This window comes from Nelumbo lutea, chromosome 2, assembly GCF_056320005.1.
Source record: "Nelumbo lutea isolate HS-2025 chromosome 2, American lotus-T2T, whole genome shotgun sequence".
Classification (NCBI taxonomy): Eukaryota; Viridiplantae; Streptophyta; class Magnoliopsida; order Proteales; family Nelumbonaceae; genus Nelumbo; species Nelumbo lutea.
The window spans coordinates 9,395,437-9,409,864 of NC_142685.1; the positions used below are offsets into that span (position 1 = coordinate 9,395,437).

General features: G+C 36.5%; 1 protein-coding gene across 2 annotated transcripts; it reads right to left on the bottom strand.

Annotated features, from left to right (window-relative positions):
- Positions 1-657: 657 nt before the first annotated feature.
- LOC148868453 (uncharacterized) lies at positions 658-7,264 on the bottom strand. Of its 2 annotated transcripts, none has more exons than XM_088967659.1 (7): positions 6,711-7,264; positions 4,814-5,699; positions 4,191-4,470; positions 3,632-3,739; positions 3,237-3,515; positions 2,043-2,186; positions 658-1,032 (listed from the first exon to the last, which is right to left on the bottom strand). In XM_088967659.1, the coding sequence occupies exons 1-7, from the start codon at positions 6,997-6,999 to the stop codon at positions 856-858; spliced, it is 2,163 nt and encodes a 720-aa protein (XP_088823785.1). In that variant the 5' UTR covers positions 7,000-7,264; the 3' UTR covers positions 658-855. The 2 variants fall into 2 exon arrangements, with proteins under 2 accessions (XP_088823785.1, XP_088823784.1); XM_088967658.1 differs by having other exon boundaries at positions 4,739-5,699; positions 6,711-7,186.
- Between the last annotated feature and the right edge of the window lie 7,164 nt (positions 7,265-14,428).

Genomic DNA, 14,428 nt, shown 5'->3' on the forward strand with positions numbered 1-14,428 from the left:
CTTACACAAACGCATCAGCGACTCACATTTGGTGATCTTTGAATCCAAAAAGGGTGACATTCACAGTTTCAAACTTTCAATATTGCATTTACCAGGTTTCTTGTCTTGTTACTATTTGTAAATCGTCACATCATCCCTTGGTGTGATCATTCTGCATCCAACCCATAACCACCTTGGAATCCCCTTCCTAACACCAACAAGGCTATAGCTTAGTTACCCGGCCATCCTTAGGCCCTGTAGAGTAGCTAGCAATTCTACTATTATCCAGGTTCCATCTCTTACAGGCCCTGAGAAGACTAACTTCTGTATTCCACCATGCCTCATTCAGGAAAAGACCTTACAATTTAGAAGCTTAATGAATAATGCAGTGCATTATGGAATTTTCACCATACAATTTTATTGGTTTTCCTCAAACCCATAAGAATATCAACTTGATGATCAAATCATCCAAAAGTAACAGTTAAGGTTTTTACTTGCTTCTTCCCTAAAAATGTTGAATTATCAGATGGTAAGGATCATCCATCAGTGTGGTAGGGTATTCAAGATTCAACCATGTGCATTGTCAAAGAAGTAGGCCATCCAAATATATGACCTACTAGGAAACACTACTTGCAAAAATAGAATCTCTACAACATGCATTGTTGTTGCTCTTGTACGTACAAAAAAATGTAAATTAGTTATTATTATGCCTCAAATGCAGTAACTGTACATTCACATATACATTAAATTACCAATAATGGGAACATATTTTAGGAACTTTTTGCTTACAGTCAGAGAATCTATACTCAAACTTGAACCATAGAAGGCAGTCCCAAAGCCAGAGACCACTTGCTCAACCAGATCTTCACCACAGTGTCAGTCATATGAGTAGGAAAGCCATGGATGCTGCAGTGCATCCTTTGCACTCGGCCGCCTTTCTGGATTGATCTCAAGCAAGTATCTGATAAACTCAACAAATCCCACATCAGAAACACGTAAGCAATGCTCCAATGATAACTCCTCTGCCATTATATACTCCAGTTGGTTTGTTTCCTAAAAAAATAGAGATGGAGCAGTTAACTTCTATCAGGTAGAATCCAACACTGAAAATTCAAACCACATGGAATACATGTACTGAATGGGGAACCTTTGTTTTAAGGTAGCCAAAGGTGAACACAGGAACTGTCTATCCAACCTAGATGAATAAGTAAATTTTTGGTAAACAAGACATTATAGATAAATACCGTTCTTTTCAGTTGTCTAAATATGACCTCAACTCTTAAAGCTTTTCTGATTAGGGGAGGTTTTATGCTCTTGGCATATTGATGGTTCTGTGACAAAATCCTTCCTTCACTATTGTATATTTTGGAAATGATGAGTACAAAGTACTACTAGCATGGGTTCTGAGGCTTGAACTTGAGAACCTAGCCATGAACTGAGGATAATAAATAATAAATGCTTCTTCTACACTGTTGCTGCATCTATAGCCTGCTTTCATGAATTGAAAATTACATTATAATAGGAGAGTTTGCAAATTGCAAGCAACCTGATACAGTTATATACTGCACGTTCCTAGCGGTGCAACTTGGGTCAGGTTGGGCTGGAAATTTGTTAAATTTTCTTTAGGCCCAAACCCTAACCTGAGCCATATTGTAGTTGAAAACCTTTAAATCAGGCAACTCAACTTGCAGCCATACATGTTCCATGATTCCAGGAACCAGAACTGCAGAACTGAGGTGTTTCGTGCCTAGAGGTTCATGCACCCCCAAAATATGCTTGCAGGTAGCCTGAACCTAACTGCACCTAATCTGCAACAGTGCACCATATTAACTAATGTTCCATTTAAAAAATTAAAAAAAAAAAACCATTAACTACAGAACTGAGGCGTTTCATGCCTAGAGGTTCATGCACCCTCAACCCCAAAATATGCTTGCAGCCAGGTATCCTGAACCTAACTGCACCTAATCTGCAGCAGTACACCATATTAACTAATGTTCCATTTAAAAAATCAAAAACTAAGAAGTTGAATTTTATTTGAGAAGAGAAGGGAATTGCAAAGAAACCTCATTAATATAATATAAATCATATTCCTCTGTGAAGTACTTTTGTGTCTCCCGGCCCCTCGCTAGCATCTCAATATCAATAGGGCCAAGCATCCCAATCATGCGTGCAACCAACATCACCAATGCATCATTTGGAAAAAGTACCTGTTAGAAAGCAATTGTTAGGGAACACAAAAAGAATCATGAATTTTTCCACTCTAATGTGTCTATAACAGGAGGACCAAGATACTACAACAACCAGAATTTTATCAGTCATTCATATTGTAATGAGTAACCTCACATATGCACACAGATATCAAGATATAATTATAAATTATACAACAGAATATAAGGTAAATACAGAAATAAAAGAAAAAGAGATAGAGATGGACTGAGGAAGAAACAGTCAGACACAGAGTTATATTTTGAACAAGGCATGAAAACCAGATTGAATTCATTGTAATATCCTTCACATCTAAGAAGCAATGAATTCATTGTTAAGATGCCTGAATAACACTCCACAGAAGAAATTTCCACCTCCAAATAGTTGATTTCTTTGCACTATGTTGTTTTTTTTTTTTTTTTGCCAAGCTGTCAAGGTAAGAAAAAACATGAATAAATGCAGCAAGGTAATACAGTATAAAAAAATGTAGGGGAAATTTGCTTGATGATCAATATAGACAAGGTCTATCTGAACCCAGAAATATTTTAGTACATTGAAATAAGGCAGCACCATGATCCTAGTTTTCACTATTTATTTCCACGTTTCAGTTTTAACTTCAGATAAAAGGTTCTATTCTTCCGTTTATGTGTGCCTTTGTCTGTTTGCGTGCATTTTACTTTTTTTCCTTTATATTTGGATATGGTGTATAGCTGATTTGACCTCTGATTGTTGCCACCACAACAAAGGCAACTTTATAAGATAGTACAGAAAGCAGAATAATTGAGTGGATCTGTATGCACTCATCATGTATTCACTTTTAAAAATGGGCATTCAATATAACATGGAACACAATAAAAGAAAAAGACACTCTAAGAAAAAGTATCATATTTTGAGCATCTGTATAAATGGAAAATTGAAAAGGGGGAAAAAAGAAAGAAGTTACAATATAACTATAGAAGATTTAAAACCCTATGGGTTCTGGATATGCAGTAAAATAAAACAAATAATCCCATAATACAGGACAAGAGAAAAGTAAAACAGGAAAAACTTACATCACCAGAGCATAGTTCCGCCAATACACAACCAAGGGACCAGATGTCAATCTTTTGGTCATATGGAAGGCCTAAGATGACTTCAGGTGCCCTATAGGAACGAGATTGTACGTACAGGCATAAATTATCTGTCTGAAAGCAACTACTTCCCAGATCAATAACCTTTATCTCACATCTGCTGTAACTTTTGATAAGAATATTCTCAGGTTTCAGGTCACAGTGGATAATTCCCAAGTGATGTAGGTATTCTAGTGCTTCCAAACATTGCCTAGTAATAAGCTGAGAAAAGTAACATGACCAAACATCCTAATTAGGTTTCAAGTGGCCAAAAGTAAATCTTTAATACAAGTACAAAGGTTTAGCATTTCTAGGTCATAGGTCACAACAAAACAAACCTGCAGCCTCTGCATTGTGAAATAGGGTTGACCACCGGAATCTTGATTAAATTTCTGGAATTCATATAAATTTGCTCGTAGGAGTTCGCAAACAATGAAGAGATGTTCCTATAGCATTTTAAAAGCCATTAGCCATTGCACTAATAACCAGAAAAAGATTCCATGATAATCAAAATAATCATAAGACTTCAAATTAGCTCATTGGGAGATCTCTAACATCTATGCTGGGTAGGACAGAAAATAAAATAATAATAATATCAGCTCTTTCATGCTTACATTGCACCAATAAATTAATTCAAATAAACAATAACCTAGAAAATATTGTCACCAACAAGAAGGAAGAAATTTGGAACATTCACATATCTATCCTCATGGAACATGGGAATTATATATGTAGTAGTGATTGTTTTAGAAGCCGGAATAGGGGATAATTAATCAGAAAATATAGGTTCCTTTGTAAGATAATTTTTTTTGGCTTCAAGGCTAACATGAGTGCATTCCCTAAGCCAAAAGTGGTGAAATCAATAGATTGAAGTGGCCTAACTTTTTAATTACATACCTGGAGATAGAAGTAGTCATAAAGCCGTAAAATGTGGTGTTCATCTGTAGGATCATGCCTATTCACAAACTTTAGAAGCTTGATCTCATCTAAACTCTGATCAAAAAAATCTTTATCATTTTTTATTATTTTCAGGCAAACATCCATTCCAGTATGAAGATCATGAGCCTGAACAACTTTACTGAAAGCGGCTGAACCAAGGTATTCTGTGAGACAGTATCTTCCTGCTATAATTTTATTCAGAACGATAGGAAAATCTTTATTTTCTTCAAAACCAGTCCTGCAGTGCATGTAAAATACAAGAACATAAGTGTTTCTCTGAAAAACCAGTGACATAAAACCCATGTAAGTAATCTCAAACAAGATTAAGTACCACTTGTAAGACATTTCTGTGACTCCTAAAATGAAAAAAAAAAAAAAAAAGTGAGTCAATTTATACCAAGTCTGGTATGAACTTGGATCAGCATGAGCTGAACCAGTCAATAAATTCCAAGTTTCTAACCAGTAAAACAATCACAATGGCTCAGTTGACCCATACTGATTCATACCAGATTCTTGGCTGGCAAAGTCCTTCTCTTGTACCATTATACATTAAATCTTGATCAAACCTAACAGTCACCAACCTGTTCTTCCTATGTATAATTCTTAGATCAAATACTTCATATTCATCCTCGTGAACTTCATACATCAGATGATCATTTGGAGTAGCACAGTCCTCTCCATCAATAGCAGTTTCAGATTCACATGGTTCTCCAACCATTTCTCTACCATCTCCTATTTCATGGTTATTGATTCCATCTGGTTGGACAATCTTATCAGAAGCTTGAAGATGCATATCAGAGTCTTCCTGAAGATCCGAATCCACACTGTCCATAAGGTTCTTTTTAACAGAACCATTGGAACTTCCACTCCTTTTATTCTCCGAGGAAGAATCAGAATGAAATGGATTTTCATAAACAAGTTTTAACTCCAAACCACTTGGTTCAGGTTCTTTCAAGCTTTTAAGGTGGATTTGATCCTCCAGTTCCCCACCATTGCAACCTTTTACTCCCATACAACAGTCATATAGAGGGCCTGAATTGAACTTTCCAGAGCATTTGTCAGGCCCTGTTTTGTCACCTTGTTCAGGTCGAGTAATTTCATCCCATTGATAATAATGTGCCATTGAAAGTCCATCATCCATGGAGGAATCATTAAGAAGACATGGCTTGTCTAAGTAGTTAACAGTTGTCACTGGATGAAACCCTTCTGTTGCAAAGTATAGGTTTGATGATTTATCACATTGCCTGTCTGCCTCTGAAGTTGTAACGAATTTGTCCTCACTAGGGCATTTATAGAAGCCCGACACTCCAAAAAAGGGATATTTGAGATTGCCTCTATCTTTCTCATCATACCAGTACATGCCATTGAACATATCAGGGTCGGGGTAATCACGAGCCGTACCAAATTCAGAGAGTCTATCTGATGAATCGTCGGAGTTATCTTGAGCTGCATATGGATTTGTCAACCCTGTTGAAAGTGTGAAAGGGTGAGCTTGGCCTAAGCATAATAATATACCATAGAGACCTACCTAGTAATTGATAGCAATATAATAAGCAACACTAAACAAAATTAATGTCTGCATGAAGCACAAATATTCATTGGTGCTTTTATGCCTCTATCCATGACCTATTTGGTTGTTGAATTTGGCACTTCAGAATCATGCTTAATCATATAGTAAAGAGAAGAACTTGCAAAGAGGTAAGTGAGCCCAAAAGGAAACATGGAAAAGCAAGGGAAAGGGAAGTGGTCCATAGTCATGAGTTCCAAACAACTAAATATTTATTAGAAAATGCACTTCGTCAACCACTCAACATAGATTTGGCTGAAAAGGTAATGCGATTTTCTTAAACAATCTACAGATGCAGAGGCAAGTATTTTACAACCAGGCTGGTAATGGTAGAGAATAAATCAACAGAAAAGTAAGGCTTCTAGGTATTAGAGAAACATCAAAGAGAGGGAGTGTCTGGTAATCTTCTATTGCAGTAATACAATGTCTCTATCGTTGTCAACTCGGTATGCTTTCTAAAGGGAAAAAAGAAAATGATCAACGGTGCCAAGCCGTAACTGCAGATAACAAATTTCTAGCTCTGCAAAAAAAAAAAAAAACGGAAAAAAAAAGGTTATAGATCACTGTTTGGCGACACAACGAGTATCATTACAGCGTTTACACCTTTAAGTTCTATATCTACAATCAATAGCTGATGGAACACAGGAACAGAGACCGGGCTGAAGTGATAGTGTAACACAGTATCCAGTAAATTAAATACATATATAGAGATTAAAACCCACAAAAAAGTCGTGAAATTTCATCATTTACAGACAAACTGAAACTACTGAAACATAAAATATGACCAACCAATCTATATCGTAGAGTCCACCCACTATCGAAATCGATTTAATAATTTCAACGACTTTGAAACCAAATTGTAAATTCAGAAACAGAGAAAAAAAAGATTGAACTTTTCTATCGTATCGTACCAGAAGGAGACACTACGGTAGTAGAAGAACCCATGCTTACAAAATCATCCGAAGAGTCAGAGCTCGAATCAGAACAATTAACTCCATTGCAAATCTCCGATTGCCGGCTAGCCGAAAGAATTCTCAGCGGAGGAGGTGGCGGATCCATCGGGAACATGAATTTCTCGAAATCGAAAGAGCCCACCTCCTCCTTCCTCTCTACGATATCGTCTCTGAGAGCGGAAGCGGCTTCGGGAAAGCCATTCTTCATCAAGAAATCTAAAACAGCTTCGACCCCCGAGACCGCCATGGACGCGCGAATTCAAATTCAGAGTGAGAGGAGAAAACGAGAAGCCATTTACAGAAAGTGAACTGAGACGGTCAAAAGAGGAAATTAAGGTATGCAATTGCATGCTTGAAGAAGGATCTCCTGCTGTAAAACTGAAGCCAATGGTGAACGGCCAAACCCGAAGAAAAACGAAATTTCTCTCCCCCTCAACTTCGAAAATTTTCGGTCTTTTTTCGAGTTTTTTCTTCTTTTCCTATGGGCCCATTTCCTGAAACCAGGATACGCGTAACAATCCACCGCTTCCACGTCTCTTTTAAATATTCCTTTTTCCGTCCCCGTCTCCCCAATTTCAGATTTTATCTCATATCGCCTAGATTCTTTGCGACGATCTTGGGCGTCACCGTTAATAGACGTTAGGCCGTTGGAGTTCGTGATAGTAAAACAAAAAACAGAAACACAGGTACTGAATGTAAATATGAAAAAGAACAGGGGCTATATGTAATAACGAAAATAAGTCCATTGTTTGGTGCGAAGTCAATCAAATTAGAGTCGTTGGTGACGAGGGACCATTTTACTTTTAGCTACCTAGACGTTTTTCCTTTTTTTTTTTTTAGTTTTTTTCAATTATTCAAATAATTTCCTTTTCTACTTTTCAGACACAGAATTAAAACTTATAAATTAAAAAATAAGGTCAAGAGGGCAATCATCCGGTGTGTTGTGTATACAAAGAAGATCAGTGTGGTAATTAGTCATCAAGAAGCGAGATTGCATGGCTTAGTGAGGAGTCCAGATACGGCAAGAAAGAATATGGCCAATATGGGCTATAAGCCTGCGTAGACCCAACAAGTCCAGTCGGTCATAGCCCAATAGGTGAAGCTCCAAATTTGTGGGTCACCGAAGAAATAGCATTGGCCCAGTTTTTCAGTTTGTTTGCTTCGCAATGAAAAAAAAAAAAAAAAGTGAGGGTAAATTTGGAAGGGGTGAGGGAATTGATTTTGGGAAGAGGTGATGGGGTGGGGGCAGATGTTCGAAGTATGGGTTTGGTTGGACTTACCTTTCCAGTAAACATGAATAAATAGTGTCTGAGAGTATGCCCCACGTCACAGCATGATTTTGTTTGTGGAGAGAGCGACACATACTCTTCTGCCACTTTTAGCCTCCTTTTCCATGTGCATGGGCCACGGATTGGTTTGGTGTCATTTTGTTTCCTTTTAAGGCTTTTCTTTAATCTTTTAAACAAGTTTGGGTTCGATCGGATTGGGTTGGATATTGGGCCTTCAAGTCCACAAGGACCAGAGACCTGATTCCATCAAAAGCAATCACTTAACCAGTCATAAAAGAAGGGGGAAAAGTGAGAGAGAGGCAGAGAAAAGTATTGATATTTTATGGGCCATGATGAGAACTTAAAGTTTGGATTGTGTTCATGGATGGACGTTGGACCGGTTGGAACAACGGACCATCATTGTGTCCATAAAAGGAATAAAAAAATGAAACTCATACGTACAGCCTCTATTAGGGAGATGCTAAACATTTGAAACCCAATAAGGATTTAAGGATTTTCAAAAAAAAAAAAAAGTTTTGGGGAACGAGATGCACGCTACCTGAATAGCTGCAGTCATGATGAGCATGCATGAAAGCAGCAGCTACCGCGTGCGTCACTTCAATGTTATGTCAATGTAATAATAATAATGCCTAAAAGGTGTATTTCATTTATCTTTGGACTTCGTGTTATGAATACGTAGGCTAGTTTTGGTTGGATAGAGATATCTAAATATAATGATGATCATGTCTTTTAAGTCTTTGGGTTAATTGCATCTCTCTCACAAATATGAAATTACAGTTTTTTCCTATCCCGTTAGTAGAGTTTCTATAGAATTCATTTGACCTGTACGGTGAGGGTTAAAGTTTTGAGATGGACTGAATCATAACCCCCAAGTCTTTTGTGAGCGTTTTGAGATTTTCTGCCAACAAATCACCTTCCAATCTTCTACCAACTTCATTTAACACGACACATCTAACTATGAGATTAGGACCTATTATAAAAGTGAGATCCGTCATGTAATATGCAATATAAGATCACGTTGATAGAAGATAAGAATGTATAGTTGATCTGGACTCTTTATGAACTACGTTCATCGTGAGCGGTAAATTAGCAAAATGAACAATGAAACATTGAGTTGGGATCACCTATTAGTTCAACACCTTACCTACTTAACCTATACCGTACATAACAAGATGTGCGAGATGTACAGTATTAGATGTTATTGGTAGGTATTTATTGCCAGGTGATCCTGAAATGAGATCCAAAGGCTTTGGGCCTATTCCCAACAAAATACATTCCAACATGATCTGATACTATACATCAGATACGACAAGTCTTACTCTCTTGTAATGGGTGGTTGAATACGAATGCCTAGAGTGTAAATCCTTGTATTTTATATTGTTTTATACATTTGTATTTGTATCATTTTCATTTTCAATCTATAATCAAGTTATATGATATAGGGGCAGAGTACGGACATGTGGTTCAGCAATCCACTAAAAGACAAATTAATAAGCGATCCGGTTGAACTACTTCAGCCGTAATCAAAGGGGTCCTTCTCTCAAAGGAAGTTTCCTATGAAGGTTAGCTTAAATTTAGGACATGCCCAGCAGTGGGCCTAACCCGAATGGGATAAGCTCAATTTTGCCGTAGACTAAGAGTCTAAGATCGGCCATTTCTGGGCAATTTTCCATATCACTACTGAAGTTCAGGTTGATTTTGTTTTTGGTGTAAATGAAAAACCAGGGAAAATTTTACACCGGTTTGGTTTGAGTTTTCTTATGTTTGTTTTAAGTGTATCACTTTAACAGTTTATTATATTTAAATGGATCGATTCACTTTTCAATCGATGTACTTTTACATAAAAACTTTACACTAGAAACAAAAGCAACCTTATTTAATTTTCATTGGTTTATATTTTACAAATGTATTTTTATATTTACAATTACATTCAACTAACCACATCATTCGCAACATAGTACAAACGATGCATCGCAGATTTTGTCCTAATTCAATCCTAAGGCTCCATTTGGGAATGATGTAAATGGAGTGTAAATCCCGGTTCAGGGAAAATATTTATTATGGTTCAGTTATGCCCGTATTTGGTAATAATACAATTATGCATTGACAAATGATAGAAACACATTTTCCAATGCATATTTCATTCAAAATGAGATGTAAAATGTATATGGATTAAAAAGAAATAAATTTGTATTCAATGTGGACTTTTGTTAAAAAAGCGTATATTTTATTGAGATTCATGTTTGTATTCATTACAGCTAAAAGTATGTTTGATAAGAAAGGCAAAATTGTTAATAAAAACTTAACCCAAATTTGCATTTAATAAAAACTTAACCCAAATTTGCATTTACATGAATCATTTTGTGCTGAATATATTTGTATTCACACTTTATTTGCATTGTTCCCAAACCAAATCATATTATTTCCACTCAGGATTTACTATTCATTTTTCCTACCCACTCTCTACCTGCCATGAATTGGAGCCACACATCTCTATTATGAATTGAGAGATGTGTGGCAGCAATTCACGACGGATAAAAAGTGGATAAGAAAAGTGAGTAGGAAATCTGGACTCTATTATTTCACCTTTTGACTATGGCTTTTAATCCATTTACATGCACGATGTCCAGGCCATTTCTCAAAGCTGCACAGATTTTGGGCCAACATGTCAAGCAGGAGTGGTCCGAGGCCCACAGTTTACCTCTTGTCCTTAATTTAGGATGATCAGTCCTCTACAGTCATCAACCAGCAGAAGACTTTCAGCTGGCACAAATTTTGTGTTTTTGAAGCAAAAATTTTCGACAACTGTCAAAACAGGAAAGTTATATTTAAACTCTTCTAAAAATAATGCCTTATAATATATATATATATATATATATTATATGATCCAAAGGTTTCGGATCATTACTTGTGTGTGTGGGCCCTCTTAGATGGGATTCCTCCACTGAAGGGCTCTGATTTTCTGAATATCTACCACATGGCAAATTAGGATAACCCCATACTACAATTAATGGTCATCTATCTATCCCCAGACTTGAGCCAATCCAATGCATTAGAATCATAACCACACGGATTAGATGTCATACCCACCTTATTATTAAGCCCGTAGACCATCATCAAATTTATGTTAAACAAATAATACAAGTGGGTCGATGACATGAGTAACAGTTCATCATTCGCTCACTACTCCTTTAAAACAAAAAAAAAAAACAAGAATATGCCCTCCTAATATTCTTCAATGTAGGAGATGTGTACAAGGATAATCAAATTATTCTGACCATTAATGTCCCTTTCAAATAAAACAAAGTGTTTTGTCAAGTTTATCAAGCCAAAATCCACCAAAAAAAAGCTTTTAACAAGCCAAGAAAGAATGATTATTTTTGGAAAAACAATGGCGTTATCCATCAAAATAAAAAAAAAGCAGAAAGAGTAAATCTTCTTGGGACATTGATCTGTATGGATTAACTAGGAGAGCCTATCTGTTTGTGCACCACACAAGGTTCAAAACAATTCACATTAGCTCTGGGCTGAAACAATTAAATCAAAGCCTTTGATTTATTGTCATGGCCCACCTTGAATTAGATGAAGAGACTTATTGGTGAGGCCACTGCAGTATACCGAAGAGGCTATGGTTTTCTGTTTTAGTCACACGCTACAATATTGTCATAGCAAAAGGGAACTCGGCTTAAAATATCACAATGCATCGGTGGATATTGTATAATAATGTATCGGTTTCGCAAACACTATCTATTTAATTAGATTAAGACTTTTTTAATATGTTAAAATGTTAGTATTAACCATAATATATTTATTTGTAAATGTAACAAATTGAAAAAATAAATTAAAAAGAGTTATACATTTTTTACGTATTTAGTATACCAATAGTTTGAACCATGAGTGTAATGTAAAAAAATCCAATATAAGACAATAAATTTTGAGAGTAAAAAAAAATGGATACAGTTTTAAAGAAAGATGGTTTTAGAATGGAAGAGAGAAAGTACAAGAAATTTAAGGAATTGGGAAAGTCAAGGAGGTATAATGTAGTGATTGGTGATTCGCCTCATGTCTGGATCATTGCCACTTTTTGGCCCAGTTTGCTTTTCGGTAAGTTATTTATCCAGGTAAATGCAGTTACCTGGGTAAGTTTTTTACTCATGTTTTTCTATTTCTCATGTAAACAAGGCAATGACCATTTTATCTATAAAAATCCATTATTAAATGGGGTATTTTTGTCTCATTCAAGTGTTGACAACTTTTCCCCTAGGTGGGAAAGTTATTTACCCACCTAGGAGATGGGTGTCACTTAAACTTTCCTTGGTCTCCACATAAATGTGAAAAATGAACATGTGATTCTTGGTCAATGGAAACTAAAATCCCATTGACCAATTTTCCCCTCTTAAAATACGAAAAAAAAACGCCCCCTACAGACTACAAGTTGGATTGTCCGATTTATAGAATTTCAACCACATAGAGTTCAGGTTAGGGTGTGGGTACATCGAAAAGTTAAGAAGTTTCCAACCCAACCCAACCCAACCCAAATTGCATCCCTAATTACTTTGATTTATTTATTAATTTATTTTTCTATACTTTCTTCTATTATACTTGACAATGTGGTAAAAAGGAAAAAAAAAATGTATATAAAAGAAAAACAAATTTGTGAAAAGATAGAGAGGAGACGTGTGTTGGAAAAAAAATCACCAACTTTTTTTTTTTGAAAAAGATATAAAAATATGGTGAAAACCATGGACCCATAAGGGTTCCAGTTGCTGGATATGTCACCCTCTATGACAGATTCTCAAGCTTTAACACAACAGCCTCTGCTGACTTACTTGTAGTAATTTGCAAGTAATCCCTCAAACAAAGTGATTCACAATACTCAAGCTTTTGGACTCCCACCCGTCACAACCATCATTATTTTTTGGAGGAAGAGATTTCAAATGACCTTGAACTTGAGCTTGCAGATAGATTGCAATGTGGGATCAAGGGCTCCTTCCTGTTATTTCATCCTAAAATCACAAGCTACCATGCACTACTTGAATCATATTGAAAAACTCTTTTGCATATTGAAACCTCCGATGGAATTTGTGGTAAAGGGAACTTAGCTATTGTAGCCTCATTACCTAATTGGTACTCCAATATCAAGCAAAATTTGAGTAGCTTCTGGAGAGCAATATTTCATTTGTATTGGTATGAAAGCTTCAAATTAAAACATGTTTCTGTATGGAAGAATTTGTGATAAAAGAGATCTGGAAAGTATTTAGAGTTCAATGGCTGCACGTTACACTTAATCTTAACCATTGATATTAAAAACATCTTTACTTTTTCATTGATCCATGTTTCATAAACTATATTTCATGTTTAACAAGTGTGCTTTGACGTTTAACAAGGCATGAACCAAAGGTACCATTGGTCCACATCTTTTAATGCTGATGCATCATAGATTTTGCCAAGTATTTATTTATTGTAAGAACTATGAATGAAGACATCTTGCCCGGGTGCCAGAAACTATATAGCATTTGCTTTAAGAATGAGTGTAGGGCATAAATTGGAATTCAGATCTCCTACCTACACCTACCCACAGCTCCCACAGCTGTGTATTGGGAATATCTCCCTGTGAATGGAAACATGAAAATAAGGGAGATATTTTCAATGTACAGTTGTAATGAGGTGTGGGTAGGAGATCGGAACTCCATAAATTGATGCACCAACTATCTTTCTGAAAAGACACACAAGAAAGGAAGAAATAGCCTTCTAGCATGCTTTCAAAGGGCCAAAAGCAGTCACCACACATCATCTCCTATCCAGGCTAGCCCCACAACATGATCAAAGTATTCTGGTGATGGTTGAGTTAGCCAAGGATGCCATGTGGCAACCTTCGTGGCCATTCTCTCTCTTTTTTCACGTCAATACCGTGTGACAGAAGAACACGACTAGGAAAGAGTGCCCTGCATGGACAAGGAAGTGGATTCTGCCGAGGGAGAGGAAACCTCTCGAAGAACTCGGCGGACAACCTCATCTCAATAACTCCGGAAGCCCTATCCATTTAGAACATGGACATCTAACTATAAATAGGTATTCTCCATTCAAGATAAATGACTTTTTGAAAAAACACTTAGAATATCTCTTTGGCCCGGACCAGCATTATCCCAATCTGCTCAGCTCAGCCACCTCTTTCTTTACCAACTAACTTGAGAGTCAGAGTACCTACCCAAGGAATAACTCCTTAGGCCTCTAACCTTTCTCCTGGTTACAGATCTCAGTGTACAACTTCATTCATTCACCTTGGCCTCGTCCATTGACAATATCATCTAATTTTGTCCTCGATTAAGAACACTTCAAATGGGACAACATCACAAAGTTCCATGATTTCAGCTGTATTTAAATCAG

Excerpts from the sequence above, each read along its gene's own strand:
- LOC148868453 (XM_088967658.1), bottom strand. The coding sequence starts at position 6,999 with ATGGCGGTCTCGGGGGTCGAAGCTGTTTTAGATTTCTTGATGAAGAAT. Across the intron at positions 3,740-4,190 it reads ATGACTACTTCTATCTCCAG|GAACATCTCTTCATTGTTTG; the intron begins GTATGTAATTAA and ends AAAATGCTATAG. Across the intron at positions 2,187-3,236 it reads CGGAACTATGCTCTGGTGAT|GTACTTTTTCCAAATGATGC; the intron begins GTAAGTTTTTCC and ends GCTTTCTAACAG.